The sequence below is a fragment of the Hemitrygon akajei genome, chromosome 7, assembly GCF_048418815.1.
Source record: "Hemitrygon akajei chromosome 7, sHemAka1.3, whole genome shotgun sequence".
Taxonomy (NCBI): Eukaryota; Metazoa; Chordata; class Chondrichthyes; order Myliobatiformes; family Dasyatidae; genus Hemitrygon; species Hemitrygon akajei.
Window position 1 is genome coordinate 138,290,740 of NC_133130.1, and position 22,958 is coordinate 138,313,697.

Sequence of the window (22,958 nt, forward strand, 5' to 3'; positions counted from 1 at the left end):
TTGACATAATCCAAAACGACTTTCATCCATGGGCCCCTTTCCTTAAGATTAATTTAAATTCTTTATTTCTGGAAAAAACACAGCACAATCATTAATGTGAAGACATTGCTGGACGTTCTCAACCTGAATAAAGTTTTCAGAGTGTTACTGTGTTATATAATGAAGGATACAAAAACCTTGAGAACGGAGGCATACATAAAGAAGTGACAGAGCCCTGAGTGATATATAAAAAAATACCTGTTGCAGTCCTAGTAAAGAGAGGCTTAGATTGCTGCCCCTTGGCTACACCATATATATTAATATCATAACCAATTCCGGTGATCAGGCCAGTGATGGTAATGGAATGTTGATTGCCTGACACTCTGTGTTCCATTGGCTCCAATAACCTGCCAGAATCTCTAACCACTATTATAAAGCTTTCATAGGCCCCGTCCGTGGCATTCCAAGAGACTTTGAATCCATAAGAGTTTATGTTTGAAACCACTAGGTTTTCCATTTTTGGTTTTTCCTCTGGAGAAACAGGGAATTATTTTAGGAAGAGCATTAATTTTAAATGTCACAATCATAGTTTTCTTTTTTAATCAAAACATCGTTTCACAACTATTGCCGTCATTCGCCATTTGCAAATTAAAAATTCAAATCTGTGTCTATGTACTCAACAAGAAGTAATTAAGCGCGAGGTCTGGAATCTAAAGTTGTATTAGCGGGGAGAACATTTTTGGAGCAAATTTTTGAGAAAGAATCAAGTTAGTTGCATGAACTGTGAACATTTGGAGCAAAACTGAGGCGTACAGATTCCTGAGGCCATCAGAAGGCTGAATTCAGCCAGGCCGACCAGTGAATAATACAACTGATCTCAATCTTCAGAAAGCAGGAGAAAAATCAAAATAAACATCTGGAGCTTTCAGTTTATATCCAAAGCATGTGAACTTGTGTGAATTTCAGGAAACGTCAAACATGTGTGTTGGCTTCCATGGCTAACGAGCCAGCAGCACTTGGGTGCACGCCTGAGGAATGGCCATGTTCAAAGACCCAAGGGACCACATGCCAACACACGTCCCTTAATTTAGGAGAGGTGAGGTTGAGAAGCATAAATAAAGGTAATAGCTCTTGACCGTGCAAGAGATGGCGTCCAAATGTCTAGAAAACAAGCCCACTGAAAGTACCAGATGTATGATGGCTTACTGATAGATACAGCCCGAGAGTCGTACAAAGCTGGTGACAATCTCATGATGCCAGCATGCCGCTGTGACAAGTTAAACCCGAATTTAGAAAAAGCAAACTGTTGAAAACTTGCGGTACGGTCTGAAGGACGAGCATACAATTCCGTGCAGCAATTAACCTCAAGATATCAACAGGAGGATTAGCTTGAACATAAACACAAAGCAAATCCACTTGATTATCACTGCCAATAGAAGGCCATCATTGAACAATCCATGCAAGACGTAGCTACAATGTTATTGAAGACACACATAAGGTGGGGGGGGCATAAAACAACTTGTGTAACTTCATCAGCATGCAAAATCGCATCAGAACAGTAAGTATTGCATGCTTTTCGTTTCCTCTGTTACAGGTATCTAAGGAGACGTCTAAAAGAAGTTCAGCATGTCTTTTATCCCCCTTCCCTATATGGCTTCTTACAGATCTTTGCAATGCAAAGTCTAATTAGGCTGCCTTTACTGTAAGATTAGTTAACAGATAACTTATTTGTCCATGACTGCACTTGGGAACCTCAATAAATTCGAACTTATTATGCATAATGAACTTATTGGCCAAAAGAGCGAAGGCAGCTTAAATCAGTACATGTCATTTCACCGTTCAGAGCCAGCCTCCATCAGTATGTGTAGTATATTTAAAGGATCCAAATCTATTTAGAAATAAGTTTTTAAAGACCATAATTTATTTTCCTTCTGTGCAGACTTGATGTGCCAAATGGTGGAGCAGACTTGCTGGGCCAAATATTTCAATTCTGCTCCTGTACCTTATGGTCTTATAAGACTGAGGAGCAGAATTAGTCAATTCGGCACCTCATGTCTGAACAGCAAAAAATAAATTAAATGGTCTGTCCTGTGACAAGCAAAACATTTTGTTTAGTCTACAGGGATAACTGAGAAAGAAATCTGGAGTGCTCAGTAATATTCATTTATGAACAAAACCTGTTGCAATAAATCACCTTTTATGCTCAAGTTCAAATATAATTGATTGAATTTAGCAGCATGGAAGGCCACAAGCGCAGAGTTTTGAATTTTGTATCGTTCAAGGATCACTACTAGAGTCTGGAGGACTGGAAAATCCAAATGTCATTCCACTCTGTCAGAAGGGATGGAGACAAAAGACAGGGAATTATCAGCCAGTTAGCCTGATGTCAGTGGTTGGGAAGATGTTCGAGTCTATTATCAAGGATGATGTTTCAGGATATTTGGAGACATATAATGAAATAGGTTGTAGTTAGCATGGTCTCCTTAAGGGGAAATCTTGCCTAACAATTCTGTTGGAATTCTTTGAGGAAGTAACAGGCAGGACAGACAAAGGAGAGTTAATGGATGTTGCTTCCTTGAATTTCCAGATGGTCTTCGACAAGTTGCCGCACACGAGGCTACTAAACAAGATAAGAGACCATGGTATTACAGGAGAGGTATGAGCATGGATAAGATTGGCAGGAGGCAATGTGTGGGAATAAAGGTAGCCATTTCTGGTTGGCTGCCGGTGACTAGTGATGTTCCTCAGAGATTGGTGTTGGGTCCATGACTCTCATGTTATATGTCAACGATCTGGATGACAGGATTGATGGCTTTGTGGCCAGTCTGCAGCTGAATGACTGATAGGTGGAGGGGAAACATGGAGTCAGCAGGAGGACTTGGATGGGTAAAGAGAACGGGCAAAAACGTTGCCGATGGAATTCAGTGTAAGGAAGCGTACAGTCATGCACTTCAGCAGGAGAAATAAAAGAATCGACTATTTCCTAAATGGGGAGCAAATTCAGAAACTGGAGTTAAAAAGGAAGTTCGGAGTCCGGGTGCAGGATTCCCTAAAGGCTAACTTGCAAGTTGAGTTGAGGCAAATGCAATGTTAGCGTTCATTTCAGGTGGACTAGAAAAAGAAAGCAGGGATGTATTGCTGAGACTTTATAAGGCATTGGACAGACTGTGAGCAGTTTTGAGCCCTAAATCCGAGAAAGCATGTGCCACTGTTGAGAGGAGGTTCACAACAATGATCACAGGAACAAAAGGGTTAATATATGAGATGCATTTGATGATTCTGGGAATGTACTTGCTGGAGTTTCAAAGAATGAGAGTGGATCTCATTGGAACCTACTGAAAGGTCTAGATAGAGTGAATATGTAGAAAATGTTTCCTATAGCGGGGAGTCTAAGGCCAGAGGGCACATCCATAGAATACAATAATATCCCTTTAGAACAGAGATGAGGAGGAATTTGGTGGTGCCTTCAAAAATAGCAATAGTTAATCCACTGGGAGGGAAGTCACCGTCTTCTGCCGATATAATCAGTGAGAGCTTTGCTTTAATCCGGGCGTACCCCTGGACAGAGTTTGCCTTAATACTGACAGTAATAAACCTATTATATTATTAATGCAGTAGGTGGGAAGATCTTTTGACCTTCATTTGAAAATGCTTGTGCACATATATAAATACAAATTGGCATTACTTCTACCAATCTGAAACCTGCCTCCGAGAATATATTTCACCCTGACATATTTGGCTTATCTGAAGATATTTATTGTCTCTGTATGTTATATGCTCCTTGTGTCCCATCATTGTATTAAGCCCAATCTATCGTAGATCTTTGAGCTGAAGATGTTTTCAGTATGTTAGTCAGAACACCTGAGGATGGGGAGAAACACGAATAGAAATAAGGAAGGCATGCAAAGGTAGGCATGTGAGATTTTTCCAGGTGTATTTGGAGCTGTTAGTGCAGTAATGCAACAAGCAACGGTTACGTTTCAAAAAGGGAGAATTATTCTTACAGCGAGTCTAAATAAACCATGAAACTGGTTTGCTGCGTTGCACCTGATGATGTACCTGTAGCAGTGACCGCAGTAAGTGGTTGCGTGCGCCAGCCTTTAGTTACACCAGTAATATTAATCTGGTATCCAGTGCCTTCTACTAGGCCTGAGATGTCAGTAGTTCGTGTTTTCCCTGATAAAACATGCTGTATTGGGTCAAGCGAGCTTTCAGAATCTTTAACATCTATGATAAAATATTCAAATGCCCCGTCTTCTGCTGTCCAAGAGAGTGTGAATCCTTCTGAGGTAATATCTGAAACAACTAGGCTGTCAAGTTCAGGTTCTTCTTCTGAGGGAAGGAAGATTTATGGAAATATTTATTTTAGTCACACTCTTTGATGCAAAATACCATTTTAGAGCAAACGTTCCTGAATTCTAATTTCAAAATGAAGACTGTGATAGCTTAATACAAAACTCATACACACAAACCAACAAGAGATAGTAACAGCCGTGCAGGAAAAAAAGCCAGGACTTAAGCTGGCCCCTCCCACAAAACATCTGCAATTGTCACCGGTCAGGGAACAAGAATAAAATAAAACTTTAAGACACAATATTTGTAAACCATTTGTTCCGGCCTATATGGATGCTAAACTGAATGACAGTAACAAAGACAAGTTCTCTCTTTGCTGTTTAGAAATTTGGCCTTGGTTAGCAGCGCTCAACACAGAATATAATGGTGGACGCATGCTCTGGTCTGCTTCTCAAACTTTTGGAACCGTACTTTGGGAGTAGGGAAGCATTGCCAGCCAGCTCTACATAATGAGTGCTGAACTGCTGACTCTGGGTTAATTTCTAGACACATGATTTTAGCCACAAGCAGAAGGAAATGATTATAACAGAGAGAAAATTGCAAGTGCAAGTTTGAAAAGAATGAGTGAGCTTGTCCATGAGTCATGTTCTGTAACAACGATGCTTGGCTTGCGAAGGCAATAATATTGAATTAGTTGTTTGGCAGAAGGTGGGAAACTCTCATTAGATGACAGATCTGTCATTTTTACCAGACACAGTTAACTTGCTTTCATGTTTCACAACTAACGGAAAGATGGCTTAATATTTCACGACTGTACATTCTCCACGGTGGTTTAAAAATAAATCCTGGAACAAGATTTTGACTCTTAATTTCCAATTATTTTCTATTTCAGTCACATCAACGTCAATTCTGAAATCCAGTCCAAAAGGTCAATGTTTTTATTTGTATTTCTAATTATTGAGATACAGAGTGGAATAGGGACCTTTTGGCTCTTCGATCCTTGCTGCCTGGCATCCCCTGATTTAATCCTGACCTAATCATGAGTCGATTTACAGTGACCAATTAACCTACCAACCGGTATGTTTTTGGAAACTGGAGCACCCGCAGGAAACTCACGGGGTCACGGGGAAAATGTATGAGCTCCTTACAGGCCACAGTGGGAATGGAACTCAGTCACCTGCTTTGTAAGGTGTTGAGCTGACAAATGTTACTGGGGAAGAATAATTTTTCAAATTGCATACTGAAATAAATATATCTTAGGTTCTAATATAAACTCTACTGTGTCCAAAAGAATATAAAATGCAGCTTCAATAAATTTTACCATAATTGGAGGTTTAAGTACATAGGCTAGATTTCTGCAGCTTGGTTTTAAGTACATTTGTACCTCAAGCATGAACCAGTTCTGCTTCATTTACTAATGAGGTGTAAATGGGCTCATACAGTCAGAATTGTAAATTATTCTTCTCTCATCTGGGCACAACTGATTTGAAAATGCTGCCGTTAGTTCAGGGTCATTAGCACGTTTATTACAGCGCAGTAGACAGTGATTCAGCCTTCCCTGCAGCAGAGTAGTCCCATCAGTATCATTCCCCTTGTTTTAGCTCCCTGATTCATTCTCACCGTCTTCTCCTTTTGATGTTTTTATCGCTTACCTGGACTAACCGGCGATCTACAGTGGGCAGGTAACCTTAGAGATGCGGAAGGAAACCCGGACGCCTCAGGGTGGCTCAAGCAGTGCGGAAATGGCACTACCTGCTGCAACCTCGTGCCTCACCTGACACAGTGGCGGAGTCTGGTGGAGAGTGAGGCTTGAAACATTAAGCCAGCTTTCGCTGTCAGATGCTGGCCCACTTGTCTGGTTTGCATCTATTTGTTCTCCCAATTTCTGCTATTTGTTGTTTTGCTTTTCATTTTCCTGAGAGTTGAATTTGCTTCATTCAGATCGACAAAGGGCCAGAAGGTTTAATTAAAAATAGATTTTGGCAACGAGCTGTGACAGTAGTTGTTACAAAGCTAATTACAATGTGTTGCCCTCAGCATATGCATCACATTTAGATAAAGCATAGTGTGCAGTAAAACACAGAGACGTTTCTGCCAGTAGAATCTGGAGACCGTTGGAAGCAACATCCCAACTCTCCTTCAAGATGCATGACATTCTAAATCTCTGCCCATGAATCACAGCTGCTCATCGCTGTGTGGAAGCAACATTCACAGATTCTGTGCTGCCAGACAGAATTGGCATCCTTTTGTTGGATGAATCTTCATTTGGATCGCATGCATGCTTTGAGCAAATTCGATTTTCTACCTGTTTAATGCCAACACTATTAAATCATTCAGCTTCAGAAACTGCCGCAAATTTGGTGACAATTGGAATCTAAAGTAACTGTAATCTGGAAGCAATGAGGTTTTGAGAAATCGCTACTTAATTTGATTTCCCAATATCTACTTGCTTATAGGATTTATTAAGAAGCAGTTTCTCTGTTAGTTTTAGCCCTTGTTGCTTGGGATTTGTTTTCACTTCTGTGTAACTTCCATCATCATTTTGAGCTGGAGAGTTGCTGTGAGACAATAGTGTTGGCCAGTCAGAGTTAGTCACTCACAGGGAGTGCCTTGTCAGGCTGTGAAGTACCTGAGCACTCTATAACTGATACATGCTCCATTTAAAAGAAAGGGCCTCTAATCTGAGTTTCAAATGTTCTGCAAAACATGCACTGCCTCAATAGTAAAACAAGACTCCAGCTACAAAATCCCGATAGGTGTTGTGGCAAGGCTGAAGATAATGGACCAGAATTTGCTGGGGAAATTGTAGTGACTTAAATACTTTTGCTGATGGTAGACCATAAATTATTCAACAAATTGTGCTGGGGAAGTTGTACCCCCACAAGGAGTGAAGGACTGTAAATCGTCAGGCTCAAGGGTGTCAAGGGATAGTGCTGCCCCTCTATCAATACTGGTTGGTACTGATGGAAGAAGGGAGAAGAGAGAATGTCTGGGATAGGTGCAGTTTTGATTACGCTGGCTGCTTCATCTTCCCCTCTAAGGACTCTGTCTACACGATATTTATTTATTTAGATACGCAGCTTGGAATAGGCCTTTCCAGCCCAACAATCCACACTGCCTAGCAACCCACCAATTTAACCCTAGTCCAATTTACAATGACCAATTTACCTCATAACCGGGGACTGTCGGGAGGGATCTGGAGCACTAGGAAAAAACCCACACGGTTCACGGGGCGAACAATACAAACTCCTTACAGATGGCTCTGGAATTGAGCTCCTGACTCCGCCGTGCCCCAGGCTGTGCTAACCGCTGCCCTACCACACTACCCATTCTCGCTGTATCACACGAAGACCTGAAAGCATGTAGCGCCAGGGTCAAGGACAGATTCTAACCTGTTGCTAGGACTATTAATTGGGTCCCTAGCATGACGAGCTGGACTTCTGACCTCACAATCTACATCATTATGATCTTGCATCTTACTGTTGACTTACTCTACATTTTCGTGGTAGCTATTAGATTTTATTCTGCATTGATTTGACTTTACCTTTCCGACCTCAATACACAGTGTAATGATTTGATCTTTATGAACAGTTTGCCAGACAAGCTTTTCACTATTATCTCGATGCGTAAGACATAGACATAAGACATAGGAGCAGAATTAGGCCATTCAGCCCATCGAGTCTTCTCCACCTTTCCAACATGGCCGATCCCGGATCCCACTCAACCCCATACATCTGCCTTCTCGCCATATCCTTTGATGCTCTGACCGATCAGGAAATGATCAACTTCCACCTTAAATATACACACGGACTTGGCCTCCACCATAGTTCTAAAAGTTCACAAGCTGCTCTAAAAAGCCATCTTGTAGGCATTCAACAAATTCCCTCTCTTGTGATCCTACACCAACCTGATTTTCCAAATCCCCTTGCATTTTGAAGTCCTCCATTTGGGTGATATAATGCTTATTACATGCCCTTTCCAGCTTCTTTTGCAATCTGAACCCCACATCTTGGCTACTATTTGGAGACCTATATATGAGTTTCATAATGGTTTTTTTACTCTTGCAGTTTCTTAACTCTACCCAGAAAGATTCAACATTCTCTGACCCTATGTCACCTCTTTCTACAGATGTAATTGCACCTCTTACCAACAGAGCCACACCACTGCCTGTGCCCTCCTGCCTGTCCTTTCGAGACTAAGTATATCCTTTGATGTTAAGCTCCCAACTATGACCTTCTTTCACTCACGACTCAGTGATGCCCACTACGTCATACCGACCAATCTTTAACTGAGCCACGAGTACGTCCACCTTATATTCCGAACACTACACGCATTTAAATACAGCACCTTTAGTCCTGCATTCTTCGCCCTTTTGAAATTACCCTCTGTGGTACAGTTTAATGTGACAATAATAAGCCAACCCCAATTATAAATAAATTTGCTGACACCAGGACTACATGACGTGTAATTATTTCATTCATCTTTTCCTTGGGCCTACTTTATGTTCTCTTGATCAATTCAATCTTCCCTTCCATTTATTTCCTATTCTCTTCCCTATTTCTTTCTATTTTCTACTCTGATGATCGCATTTGTCCGTCGGTCTTTGGTTAAGCTGATATTCCCCTGGTCCTGGCAATGCATGGATTAATTGACTTGGGGAACAACATAATTATCAGAAATTTGCAGGAAAATTATTTTTCAATTGAAGGGTGGTGGTAATTGGGGGTAGTAGTGAGGATGAGGGAAGAGCCTACGAAATGGAGCACCCAGCACGTTCTGAGCCATTATATCAAGACACAAATCACCAGAAAAAGAATCTAAAATGTTAAGCTGTTACTGACATCAAGCACAAACACATTAAGAGACTGCCTTTGTTAGAGTCACAAAGAGCGCCGCAGTAGATGGGAAAGAAATCCCATACATCAAAGGGGGCCAGGTTCTGTGGAAACATTTGCTTGATGATATTTAGTGAAAACAGAGAGAGAGAGAGAGTAAAAATGAATTTGTGATGAAGTATTGATACCTGTCAATGCAACAGCGGTCACAGGGTTTATGCGTCGGCCATTGGCAATGCCATATAAATAAACCACATAATTAGTACCAGCAATGAGATTGGAGAGCTCAGTGTTTCTCATGCTTCCTGGCACCGTGTATTCCAGTGGATCTGAGAATCGGTCAGAATCTATAAGTTCTATAACAAAGCTTTCAAATGCCTCATCCTTTCCCGTCCAAGAGAGGCTGAAGCTGTTTGTAGTAATGTCTGAAACCACTAGGTTGCTCACTTCAGGTTCTGCTTCTATAGGGATTGTTTTGGAAATAAAACTTCAGCACTTTTAAAGCAATATAACAAAAGAATACAGATTAGCTTAATATCAAATAACACAGTCTAACATTCAAGTTGATGCTTACTACAATTACGAACAGATAATTCTAGATTATTCTGCTATTGTCTGGTGAGACGCTAGAATCTGTGATCTTTGTGGAATTTCAGTTTAGCCGCTATTATTGATCAGGATGTTCAAAATAACCAACATTTTTGTAGAGTTGCACCTGATTAATTTTATGATCCTGAAATGCCTTTAATGCATTACTTTAATGTATCAAGATTCCCCTTGTTGCATTATTTCTGTAAGTTGTAATATTAAGCAAAGTATTAGCTGTGATTTCTTTTTCCGAATTTAGGGCTACACTGATTTGATATGGTGCATGCAAAACCCATTTCAGCACCTTTGTTGCTGCTAATTGGACCTGTAGAGGAGCAGAGGGATCTTGAAGTCCACGTACATCCCTCAAAGTAGTGTAATGCCCTAGTTTGTGTTTTTTTTACTGTTATGCTGTTCTGTATTTGATTTTTGTGCCGTTCTCTGCAAGCTGCTTGTTTGGGTTACTGTTGAAGATAAGAGATAGGAGAATTGTGTGCTATCCAATTAGGATGGCCGGATTAAGGGGAGGCTTTTGTTAAGGAGGTGAAGAGAGAAGAGGGCATAGGATTCAAACTGGAGTGGGGCAGTGATTCGACAAAGCCTGGGGTGAGATCGAAGGAGGATCGGCAAAGGGGAAACCGTGAGCTCCAATGTGTGCACGTTCGACTGTTCCATTAAAATGGGCCCTTTTCCTTACTAACCCTTTAGTCAAATTAAGAATTATAAAGCTATTTTGTTTAATTGTACGGGGAGTACTGGCTGTTATTTTGTGGTACTGACTTGTGACAGGGTAACGAGTCACACGGCACCCACACAAACAGGGGGTTTTGGGGTGGGCTCGTGCCTCAATCTCACACGTTTGGTGGGGCTGGAGATTGTCTTCCCTAGACTTACGCAGCCGACGGAACCGGAGCGTTTCAGTTGTCATGCAGGTTGATAGGTGTTTAAGAAGGTGCAAGGTGTGTTGGCCTTCATTAATCGGCGGATTGTGTTCGAGAGCCACGAGGTAATGTTGCAACTCTAATCAGACCACACTCCGAGTACCATGTTGGGTTCAGGTCGTCTCATTATAAGAACGATGTGGAAGCTTTGGAGAGGATGCTGCATGCGCTACTGACCATCTCTCGTGTGGAAAGGTTGAGTGAGCTCGAGCTTTTTGCTTTGGAGCGAAGGAGGATAAGAGGCAGCTTGACAGGGTGGCAATGGCTAATACCAGGGGACATCCTTTCAAGGAGAGTGCAGGAAGGTTTAGAGGAGATGCCAGGGACAGGAGATTTACATGGAAAGTGGTTATTGTCTGCAAGGCAGTGCTGGGCTTGGTGGTTGAGGCTGATACACTGAGGGCATTCAAAAGACTCCTAGATAGGTGGATGAGTGAAACAAAAATGGAGGGTTAAGGGCTGTGTAGGAGAGAGGGATTGGTTTGATCATGGAGTAGGTTTATATTGGTCAGCACAACATTGTGGGCTGAATGGCTCACACTGAGCTGTACTATTGTATAGTCTATGTTCTATGTGTTATGGAGCTATGATGTGGTGGCCATTACAGAGACTTGGATGGTTCAGGGGCAGGAATGGTTACTTCGAATGCCAGGCTTTAGATGTTTCAGAAAGGACCAGGAGGGAGGCAAAAGAGGTGGGGAGGCATGGCTCTGTTGATCAAAGATAGTGTCACAGCTGCAGAAAAGGAGGAAGACATGGAGGGATTGTCTACAGAGTCTCTGTGGGTGGAAGTTAGGAACAGGAAGGGGTCAATAACTCTACTGGGTGTTTTTTATAGACCATCCAATAGAAACAGAGACATCAAAGATCAGATAGGGAGACAGATTCTGGAAAGGTGTAATAATAACAGGGTTGTTGTGGTGGGAGATTTTAATTTCCCAAATATTGATTGGCATGTCGCTAGCGTGAGGGGTTTAGAATGGGGTGGAGTTCATTAGGTGTGTTCAAGAAGGTTTTTTGACACAATATTTACATAAGCCTACAAGAGGAGAGGCTGTACTTGATCTGGTATTGGTAAATGAACCTGGTCAGGTGTCAGATCTCTCAGTGGGAGAGCATTTTGGAGACAGTGATCACAATTCTATCTCCTTTACCATAGCATTGGAGAGGGATAGGAACAGACAAGTTAGGAAAGTGTTTAATTGGAGTAAAGCTATCAGTCAGGAACTTGGAAGCATAAATTGGGAACGGATGTTCTCAGGGAAACATAAGGCAGAAAAATGGCAAGTGTTCAGGGGATACTTGTATGGAGTTCTGTACAGGTACCTTCCAGTGAGACAGGGAATGGATGGTAGTGTACAGGAACCGTGGCGTACAAAGGCTGGTGTAAATCTGGTCAAGAAGAAAAGAAAAGCTTATGGAAGGTTCAAAAAACTTGGTAATGATAGAGATCTAGAGGATTACAAGGAGCTTAATAATGAAATTAGGACAGCCAGTAAGGGCCATGAGAAGGCCTTGGCGAGTGGGATTAAGGAAAACCCCAAGGCATTCTACAGGTATGTGAAGAGCAAGAGGATAAAATGTGTGAGAATAGGACCAATCAAGTGTGACAGTGGAAAAGTGTGTATGGAACCAGAGGAGATAGCAGAGGTACTTAATATGTACTTTGCTTCAGTATTCACTATGGAAAAGGATCTTGGCAATTGTAGGGATGACTTACAGCAGACTGAAAAGCTTGAGCATGTAGATATTAAGAAAGAGGATGTGCTGGAGCTTTTGGAAAGCATCAAGTTGGATAAGTCACCAGGATCGGACAAGATGTACCCCAGGCTATTGTGGGAGGTGAGGGAGGAGATTGCTGAGCCTCTGGTGATGATCTTTGCATCATCAATGGGGACAGGAGAGGTTCCGGAGGATTGGAGGGTTGCAGGTGTTGTTCTTTTATTCAAGTAAGGGAGTAGAGATAGCCCAGGAAATTATAGACCAGTGAGTCTTACTCCAGTGATTGGTAAGTTGATGGAGAAGATTCTGAGAGACAGACAGACATACTTTATTGATCCTGAGGGAAATTGGGTTTCGTTACAGCCACACCAACCAAGAATAGTGAAGAAATATAGCAATATAAAACCATAAATAATTAAATAATAATAAGTTAATCATGCCAAGTGGAAGTAAGTCCAGGATGTCAATAAGTCAGGGTGTCTGACACTCCAAGGGAGGAGTTGTAAAGTTTGATGGCCACAGGTGGGAATGACTTCCTATGACGCTCAGTGTTACATCTCGGTGGAATGAGTCTCTGGCTGAATGTACTCCTGTGTCTAACCAGTACATTATAGAGTGGATGGGAGTCATTGTCCAAGATGGCATGCAACTTGGACAGCATCCTCTTTTCAAACACCACCGTCAGAGAGTCCAGTTCCACCCCCACAACATCACTGGCCTTACGAATGAGGCAGGATTTATGAACATTTGGACAGGCATAACATAATTAGGAATAGTCAGCATGGCTTTGTGAAAGGCAGGTCGTGCCTTATGAGCCTGATTGAATTTTTTGAGGATGTTGATGGAGGTAGAGCCGTAGATGTAGTGTATATGGATTTTAGTTTTAATGTGCTTGGAGGTAGGTACAGAGGAGATGTCAGAGGTAAGTTTTTTACACAGGGAGTGGTGAGTGCATGGAATGGGCTGCCGGCAATGTTGGTGGGGGCGGATACGATAGGGTCTTTTAAGAGACTCCTGGACAGGTACATGGAGCTCAGAAAAATAGAGGGCTATGGGTAACCCTTGGTAATTTCTAAGGTAAGGACTTGTTCTGCACAGCTTTGTGGGACAAAGGGCTTCTATTGTGCTGTAGGTTTTCTATGTTTCTATGTTTCTAAGAAAGTGTGATTGAGTCTAATTGAAAAGGGCAAAAGGATTTGTAAATAACATGTTTGTTGAAAATATACATATGAACCTTTAGCAAATACTGAATATATGATACACATTCACCTAACAGCTATAATCTGGAGTAAATGTATGCATAAATTATTTATAGCACACTGTTCTCTTAGTTTGTTAAATTGGAATACCAAAGCCTTTCAATAATTCTTCCAAAATGGAAGGTTGAGTTTGAAACATTGAAAAGTCACCCATGGTATTTAGAACACAAGGAAGAACAACTGATGACCCTGAATCACTGCTGTGGTTAATAGGAAGAGGTCCAGGTTACAGCTTAAATACTTACTAACTTCAATATGGTTAAATAAGCATATATGCTATTAAAAATTGGCTACTTGAAGAGAATTAGCAATGTAGAACGAAATGACAGCCAGAAATCTCCAGTGGCAACATAAATACCTGTTGTAGCAACTGCACTAAACGTGTGCATGTGCTGTCCTTGATAAAGGCCAGTGAGGTAAATGACATAGTCAGTGCCGGCTGAGAGCTTTGTGATGTCAATAGAGCGCAGGTTCCCTGAGACATTATGCTCCGAGGTCTCAAAGATCCTGTTAGGATCCGTGACGTCAACTACAAAGCTTTCAAAGGTGCCGTTTGCTGTCCAAGAGACAGTGAAACCATCTGAGGTAAGATTGGTAATCATTAAGCTGCTAATTTCGGGTTTACTTGCTGAGGAAAGGAAATAATTGATTGGAAAAAAAATTAATCAGTACACAAGCAAATAATAACTCTTCCCAACATGCAAGACTGTGTAATTAACTTCTTCATCTGAGGCTAAATAACCAAATAATCAAGATCTGTAAAATCTGAACTAAAATTAACCTTCATTGTTAAATACAAGCAGAATAGAAATGAGTTCATTGAAAGTGGTTCCATTGTGCTGATGAGTATATGATTTTTGCAACATTTGATATATTTATACATATCAGTTCACTATCACCTTCTCAAGGGCAACTAGTGATGGGCAATAAATGCTGGCTTAGCTGGCAATGCCTACATCCCGTAAATGAAAAAATAAACAATTATATATATAAAAGCATATGTTCTTCTTTCTACATTTTAAAAGGTGAATCATATATAAAAAGAAGATTAATTCAGAAAGGATTTTGTTATTTATAAAGTCAAAATTGTGGCCTTTTAAAAGAGATTTATGCTGCAAGCATAACCGGTATAATATATTCTGAATTTCAGCATTTGATCATGTGGACAGCCAGAGGCTTTTTCCCAGGGCTGAAATGGCTAACATGAGAGGGCACAGTTTTAAGGTGCTTGGAAGTAGGTACAGAGGGGATGTCAGGGGTACGTTTTTCACACAGAGAGCGGTAGGTGTGTGGGATGGGCTGCTGGGGAAGGCGGTGGGATACAATAGGCTCTTTTAAGAGACTCTTAGATAGGTACATGGAACTTAGCGAAATAGAGGGAAATTCTAGGCAGTTTCTAGGCAGGGCCCGTAGTGTGCTGTAGATTTCTATGTTCTATTTGATACACTGTGGTTATGTGTAAACTACATGTATGGCTCACTCCTGGTGCTACGTGTTGTTAGGTCTGCGTGGGTTCTGTCGGAGCAGCTCAGCCAAGGAGATCAAGGAGCATCTGGGGTTTTTGGTCCTGATCACTGATTTGGGTCGAGTTGATTTCACCGGGAGTCAAGCAAAGAGCACCCCACATCTTGAGACTTGAGTACACTGGATTATGATTCCCGCTCTCCCTTGCTGAGCCAATGGCCCACCCTGGAACATCAGCAGCAGGGCAGCTTCACGTGCTTGGCTGTGACGACTCAGTGACACAACAGCCTGTAGACATCTTCAGAGTGTCACGATGAGGAACGACAGGGTGGCTGAAATCTGTGGAACTCTAACTTAGTGGGCAATGGCAGAAGAGCTTTAAACCTGCTAAGTGTCAGGTAACACATTTGGGGGGGTGTGATAAGGGTAGGACATAACCATGAGTGTAGGGTCCCTAGGGAGGATTGAAGAATAAACAGGATTGTCCAAAGGGCTTTGAAGGTTGTGGTAGACAGTGACAAAGGCAAATAAGATGCTTACTTTCATTATCATGTTCCCTCATGTACCAGGTTCCAGAGGGCCCTGGTACAACATTATAGTACATTGGTTAGGCCAATGTGAAGCACTGTGTTCAGTTTTGGCTGTCACACTATAGGAATGGTATGTTATTGCGTTTGTTACATTGATAGCTAGGAGGGCCATTCTGTTGAAGTGGAAGGATATGTCGGCTCCCACTCTGTCACAATGGTTCTCTCAAGTGATGCTATGTCTTAGTTTGGAGAAAACCTTCGAACCTATGTTTGATTTTGAGAAAAGATGGGGTTCATTTACTCGTTGCTACCATTTGAGTTAATTGATAGATTTTCTCCACGAACTAATTGTAAATTTTGGTATAGTTTTTTCTTGCTGGCGATTTGATGTTTATCTTTAGAAGCTTTTTGTGTGACACATGGCTCCGGGGTTCAACACCTAATGGGTTCTTTTTTCCTCACTTTTTTCTTGCTTTAGTAGGGTTTTTCCCTTTTCTTTTTTTTGTGTCACCATATTTTTCAATATTATTTTTTTCTCTTTTGAGACATTGTAAGTGTTACTTACTTCGATGTACTCTTGTAGTTTGGATAATAGTAACAATAAAAAAAGATTTGAATAGAAAGGAAAGGTATGAGTACTGAAGAGATTCACCAGATTGGTTCCTGGTTTGGAATGTGTTAGTTATGACCAAATAACTGGTTGGTCTGTGCATTATCTCCTTGAATTAGTTAAGGTAGAAAGTGGGAGACTTTATGCCATGGAAGAAGGCTGGATGACATAGGTTTAAAGTGAGGAGTAAGAAATTTAGAGAGGACCTCAGGAAATGTTTTCTTGTGGAGGGTGGTTGGAATCTGGAATCCGGTGCCTGAGGGGTTAGCTCTGGTAGACACTCCATATCTAAGTGGTATCTGAACAAACACTTGAATTGCGAAGGTAAGGTGAGCGATGGGGTCGAATGCTGGTACACGGCAGCAGTATAGATTGATATGTGATACTAGCATAGACATTATGGGTCAAATGGTCAGCTTCAATTCTGTATGACTCTATGATGTCAGTACTTCACTAAAAGAGGCACAGAGAAGAAATCTCCGAAGCAGAACCTATCAGCTGGTAGTCTGAAATGGCTACTGATATAGTCAATAAAGGTTTCAAATGGGTAACGCCAGCACAATTAAGTGTTTTAGATGAGGAATCAAACAGATCTGAAACCTAACATTGTGCTTTTTTGTCACTGCAGTCAATATTATTCAGTCAAATTACTTTTTTTTATAAAAGCCACTTTAAAAGCCATTGTAAAAAAACATTGTGCCAACATAATGTTTGTGAAATATCATTTATAAATGTAACTGCTTTGCTTAATCCTTGTTTGAACCACAAAACTGTTAACATATTTAGGCGATACTCACTTGATGAGGATTGAATGCAATTATATCGGAGCATAAGACACTTTTGATGTTAATTGATAACGCACACACATTAAAGCAGATATTACAACACATTACTCCATTGCAGCAATGGTTCCGCATATCCCATGCAACCATGCACCTTTGCAGTTTGCTTCACAGGCTTGCAAACTGACTCACTTCTTATTTCTGTACGTATATTTTGCTTCCATAATATAGGAAATTATAAATAAGAGAATTAGTGTTTTGGACAATGCCAAAAGCTCTTGTTCCACAATGAACAGTTAGTAGGTATCCAAGGAACTGAGAGTCACAACCACAATACTAACATTGATATGCTAATCATTAGAAGAAGAACATTGATGGTTAAGTAGTTATTATGATCTTCATCACCAGTAGGTTTGCCACCGTTCTAGTTTATTGACTGAGCTTCTCCAAAACCTTGACTGCGTAATAGCAGGACGAGTGTGTGAATTTGAAAATAAGTCCACTTTTGCACTTTGTAAATCAATCAGATTTTCAGTGTTTTTCTGACGAAGGAATAGCAGGAAGCAGAGTCAAATTCCACTCAGCAAAAAGTGGCAGTCCTACAACTGACAGAGGTTGTGAGTGCCCACAGGACGGAAGGGGAAAGCAGTGGCAAACTAGTCATGTCCTAGAAATAAAACAGTTTTGCCACTTTAATGCAGGCAGAGAGGCACACTAAAAAATCTGTCTAGGTGCCAAACCTTTAGGGGGAGAAAAGTCAACGTTGTTAGTACGGTACGGTGTTGCCACCTATGCAGAGTTTCTGATGCAGCTCCTGTTGTACAGAAATAGAAGGGCAAAACAACACTTAAAATCATGCAGTTTTAGGATGGTTGAGATGCATTCCAACACTTGAGCAGCCACTCAGCACAGACTAGTTCCTAAAAATCCTTATGAAATTAGGGAATGATTTGAAGGGAGGCGAGCGACATTCAGAACCTGCAATGGAAATAAACCCAGAAAGGCTGAAATGAAACGGAAAGTTAACAGAACCACTGCTTCACTTTTGTGTAAAGAGTGAGAATTCAGAAATAAGTATCAAAGTACCTGTGTGAGCTTCAGTGTAAAGCGGCTTTGTTGGCTGACCATGGACTATAGCACGAACGGAAATCTCATAGTCAGTAGCAGCAGACAGGTCTGGGATCTCCAGGGAATGCTGATCACCTGGCAGCTTGTATTCTTGTGGTTCGAGCAACCCATCAGAGTCTTTAATTTCTACAACAAAGTTTTCATAGGGGCCATCAGCTGTCCAAGAGAGTCTGAAGCTGCCAGAGGTAACATCTGACACTGTTAAGTTGTCAAGTTCAGAGTCTGGCAAAGTAATGAATTATATAAAATATTATTATCGGCTGCAAAAGAAAAGAATACCAAGAGAAGCAAGTTTCCAATCACTAACACACCCCTGGAGAATAATGAGAGATGGATGGAATGTCAGTGTCAGTGAAGGAAAAAATAAGACAGTAACTTATAATTGAAGTTACATATTTATAAATCACAAGGAGCAGACACAATAGAATTAATCTGAAAATTGTCCAAATAATGAGGTAGATCTGTAACAGTGGGTTAGTATAACATAGAACGACGTGTGAGAAGGCAGCAGATTCCATTCAGTATCACTGTGATCAGAAATAGAAAATTAGAATTCATCTGTAAATTAATAAATATGAATAAGTTTCTGTACATTTGATATTATTACACATTCATACTAACTGTGCCCTTCTCCACAAAGCGGTAGTGCTACTGTCATTAGAAACGACCAAAATAAGCATGCAGCAAGGAAGTGATTTGTTATTCTGTGTTTGCAACGGACTCCATCTATTTGAGACAGTTTGTCGATGTTGTACCTTTATTCTAAACCATAACTTTATATCGCATTTCTCAAATGTTCCCGGACTAAGTTGACCCAGAGTGTATGAATATTAATGTAAAGGTGAGCTTCATAGAAAAGCAGATGGGGACAAGGTTCTGGTGGGTCAGCTTCCAGAGTAGAAATGAACTGAAGTGATTGCGTGAGTGTCCCAGGGAGATCAGAATGCACTGATGTACTAGCGAGGACTAGAGTGGAAAGAAATTCTGCTGCTCAGCTTCCTTCATGCACAGGGTGTGTTCACTACTGACCACTCGTGGACTTGTCTCTGATCGTGTCTTCTTCTTTACGCTGTCTTGTTTTCACAGTCTTTCCTTTTTGTCTCTCTTCTGGATCTTGTATAAATTATATTCTGAGTGTGTCTGTACCTACGTAACTGCACTACTGTTTTGTCTACACCTTACCACTGATTGTACACACAACAATGAACTGACTGAACTTGACTCAGAAGTGACCATGATATCAGCTTTGCAGAGAATTTGACCTCAGCTCTCCTAGGATGGGCAAAGAGGGATAATTATCTAAGTAATTGATTTGGATGGAATGCTATCGAACTGCCTGGTGGGACATGACCTTGAATTTGGAAGTATGCACGCAAGTTTCTGGCAGAGCAGATTCCCCCACTGGAGGTCAGTGTTACCACTGCAATCAGACCAGTTTGTGCTTTCAGAATGGGAGGGAGCAGGAGGGAAAACTCACTTTGCACAGTGAGTGACACAGCGGTCGTCTCTTAGCTTTATCGTGTAAAGCGTTAAGACCATTTTCCATGGGATGAAGACAGGACGGGTGCTTTTAGTGAAGCTCTCTCCCATGCCTTGTTAAATAGTCACAGACCAGCTCTCCTTGGTCTGCTAGTGGTTCCAGTTTCATGAAGGGATATGGTAAAAGTGCATTTTTTCATATTTATCTTGTCAGCAATCAAATAATACTGGGAGAGTTTTCGTTATGTCTGAACGAACAAAGTTTAGGCAACTGCACAAATTTCCATTGAACCGCTGTGGTTAACTTCACTCACCTCAACACGGAGCTATTCTACAACCATGGACTCAGTATTGTTTATTTATTGTTTTGTAGTAATTGCACAGTTTGTTGTCTTGTGCACATAGGTTGTCTGTCCATCTCAGTTTGTGTGCAGCTTTTCATTGGTTCTATTGTATTTCTTTATTCTGTGAATGCTCACAAGAAACTCAATCTCAGGGGTATATAGTGACATTCAGGACACTTGTTACGATAATAAATTTCCTTCGAACTTTGAACTCAAGTTTGATCCTAGAACTACATTCTAAATAATGTTGCTATTGGAACTAACACTACATTGGGTATACTATGGGCGTGTCTTGTGAATAGATCAAACATCATACCCTGCTTGAAACAAAGGAATCTATGCTATAGACTATTCATTCAGACGACATGCATCAGCCAATGACTGATACATTGGGATGGTTGGAAATGTGTCCTTGTTACTTGCAGTTTCTTTTCTTCAACGACAGGACATGTTACTGCTCCGTGTTAGGGAATGACTAATCTAATACGTGATCGTTAAGTTTGCTGAAGGCAGTCATGGGCAAGGTGGGGCACACAGGGGGCAATTCTTCCTCTGTGTCACAAGGCATCATGGAAAACATTGAAGAGTTGTGAGGAATACCTGTTCTTGCAATCTCAGTCAGTGGGTGTGACAGATGACCTTGAACAACTCCGTATAGATCAATCTTGTAATAGGTACCAGGTACCAGCCCTTGGATATCAGCTGTATGTTGACCAGGCAGGTGGGAAATCCTCAAGGGCCTGCCCGATCCTTTAATATCCTCTACTGTCAATAGAAAACTATCAAAGGCTCCAGCGTGGGCGGCCCAGGATAGCTGGAAGCTGGTGGATGTCACATTTGTAACCACAAGGTTTTCTGGTTTGGCGATATCTGTGCTTGGAGAATGTGCAGTGCTGTTGTTGAAGGGTTCTGTAATAGATGTCTTTGGATTAGAATCAAGTAGTTAATTGGGCAGGATAACTTCCTCCGCAAGATGACTTCAGGATGTCAGTACATCCTCCACCCAGGGTTATCATGTGCTGGTACATGCATGGGGAATTACTTCTCTTGAACTGCTTCTGACCACACATCCTCGCCAACAACCTTACACAACAAAGTCACATTCAAGTTGCAATATTGTTTTCCTGATTTTTTTAATCTTATGTTTTTGGAGCCCAGGGACATATTTTGGATTAAATAACCCTCTACAAAATTAACTAATGTGTTGACTTTTCTGAAGGAATATATCTTTTCACTTAATGTGTTAATCTCATCCACTTTTGCCTCTGAAAATTATAATAGTGTATTTCCATCTTATGTCTTTGGAATCTAGGAACACATTTTTTTCTAAAATCACTCTCTAAATCACGGGTTCCCAACCTTTTTTTATGTCATGGACCCCCACCGTTAACTGAGGGGTCCGTGAACCCCAGGTTGGGAACTCCTGGTCAACAGCATTCATTAATACGTTGACTTTTCTGAGGGAACATATCTTTATACTTAATACCCAGATTTAATACAAACTCACTAAGAGAGCACAGTAGGACTGTGGTTATGTTACTGAGTGATTACTTCAATACCTGGACTAGAGATCTGGAGATTTGAGTTCAAATCCCACCAGAGCAGCTAGAGTAATGGAATACAGCCGTGAAGCGCTGCTTTCATTGTTTAAATTTTGTCTGGGACACTAATATCCTTCAAGGAAAGAAATCCACCAAATTCTTTGTTACTCCATGCCATAGTAACAATGATGATCAGCACTCTGGCAGGGCCTATCAGGCCCTCAGTTCTGGGTTGGTTACGGATGGCCCTGCTGATTCCACTCTCTTGCACAAGGATTTCTTAATTCTTCTAAGGCCACTCCCCTCCACCCGCTCCCAACTCTCCAGCCACCCCTGAATACATCTCCACAAAGAAATCTCTGTTGTTTACTTTTCTGTGCATCAGACTGCGGCCAAGTCCTGCTGGCCTGCAGTCTGACCACAGAAGCACGTCACTACTTGAAGCGGTGCGACCCAGTCAATCTTTCTGCTGGACTTCACTGGAGAACAATTAAACGTGGGAAGCCTTGCTGGTGTTCTGTCCCCCTCAATATCACACCACAGTAGCCAGTTATAGCATTTGCCTGTCACACAGATTGTGATGTAACCAGATACAAATTGAACTGGCTTTCTCTGGGTAGTAAACCTTGGGCTTAACCAGGACATTGTATGGTCATAAACAACCAGTGCATTGAAACTGCTGGCCAATAATTAACGCGTTCATCTACTGAAAAGACGGAGTACAAATTAACCATAGAACTCTACAGGAGAGGGACAGGCCCTTCTGCCCACGATGTCTGTGCTGGCCACGGTGCTAATTCTAAAGAATCCCATCTGGCTGCATAGATTCTATAATGCAACATCAAATCCCTCAGTCCTATTGTATTGATTAACTTGTTGCTTGTTCTCCTGATACTTTTGTTTAACAACTATTCAATTAAGGTCAAAAATTTCAATCCATCTTCAGCTGCCTTGCCCCTCAGCTCTCTCGTTCACTCTCTGAACTTCCCTGTCTCCTTGTCTCCTTAAAAGCCTTGATCACCTGGTCTGCCTTTGTGATAGCCTATGTGTTAAAAGCTTGTTCATTCGCACTCCCAGCAAAGGTGCCAAATAATACATAATGCCGTTGTTAAAGGAGATGCACACTTTAACTGACTTCTGCGATAGATTGATATTGTTGCACTTTTAGACCAAAGTTTTATGATAATACTGACTTATTGCAGCTCTTCTTACCAGATGAAATATTTTCTCTTTACTCAAAGAGCTCCAAGCCATTGATAAGATCACCCTTCGGTCAGTGAAATAAAAGCTGACTTTATGCATCTTTTTACCATTTAAACCCTGACATCATTCTGGCACAGCAGCATTGAATCTCCTCCAAAGCCTGAGCTTGCCTGAGCTTCAGAGAGCATAGTACTCCAGATGGCAAGTGGCCAAGGCTTTGTACAGTTGCAACGCTACCTCTTCCTGGCTTATTCTAACCC

At 41.3% G+C, this 22,958-nt stretch overlaps 1 protein-coding gene across 8 annotated transcripts in view; it reads right to left on the reverse strand.

Moving 5' to 3' along the window:
* tncb (tenascin Cb) overlaps nt 1-22,958 on the reverse strand; it is a 159,782-nt gene that overhangs the window by 30,519 nt on the left and 106,305 nt on the right. For 2 of the 8 annotated variants that reach the window (XM_073052078.1, XM_073052079.1), the window contains 6 exons: nt 20,555-20,863; nt 18,090-18,353; nt 13,976-14,245; nt 9,296-9,568; nt 4,039-4,311; nt 238-510 (listed from right to left, as the gene is read on the reverse strand). The exons of 3 other annotated variants lie outside the window; for them this stretch is intronic. In XM_073052078.1, coding sequence (XP_072908179.1) covers nt 238-510; nt 4,039-4,311; nt 9,296-9,568; nt 13,976-14,245; nt 18,090-18,353; nt 20,555-20,863 — 1,662 coding nt within the window. The remainder of the gene's footprint in view (nt 1-237; nt 511-4,038; nt 4,312-9,295; nt 9,569-13,975; nt 14,246-18,089; nt 18,354-20,554; nt 20,864-22,958) is intronic. 3 more of the 8 variants (XM_073052081.1, XM_073052084.1, XM_073052080.1) reach the window with 2 other exon arrangements.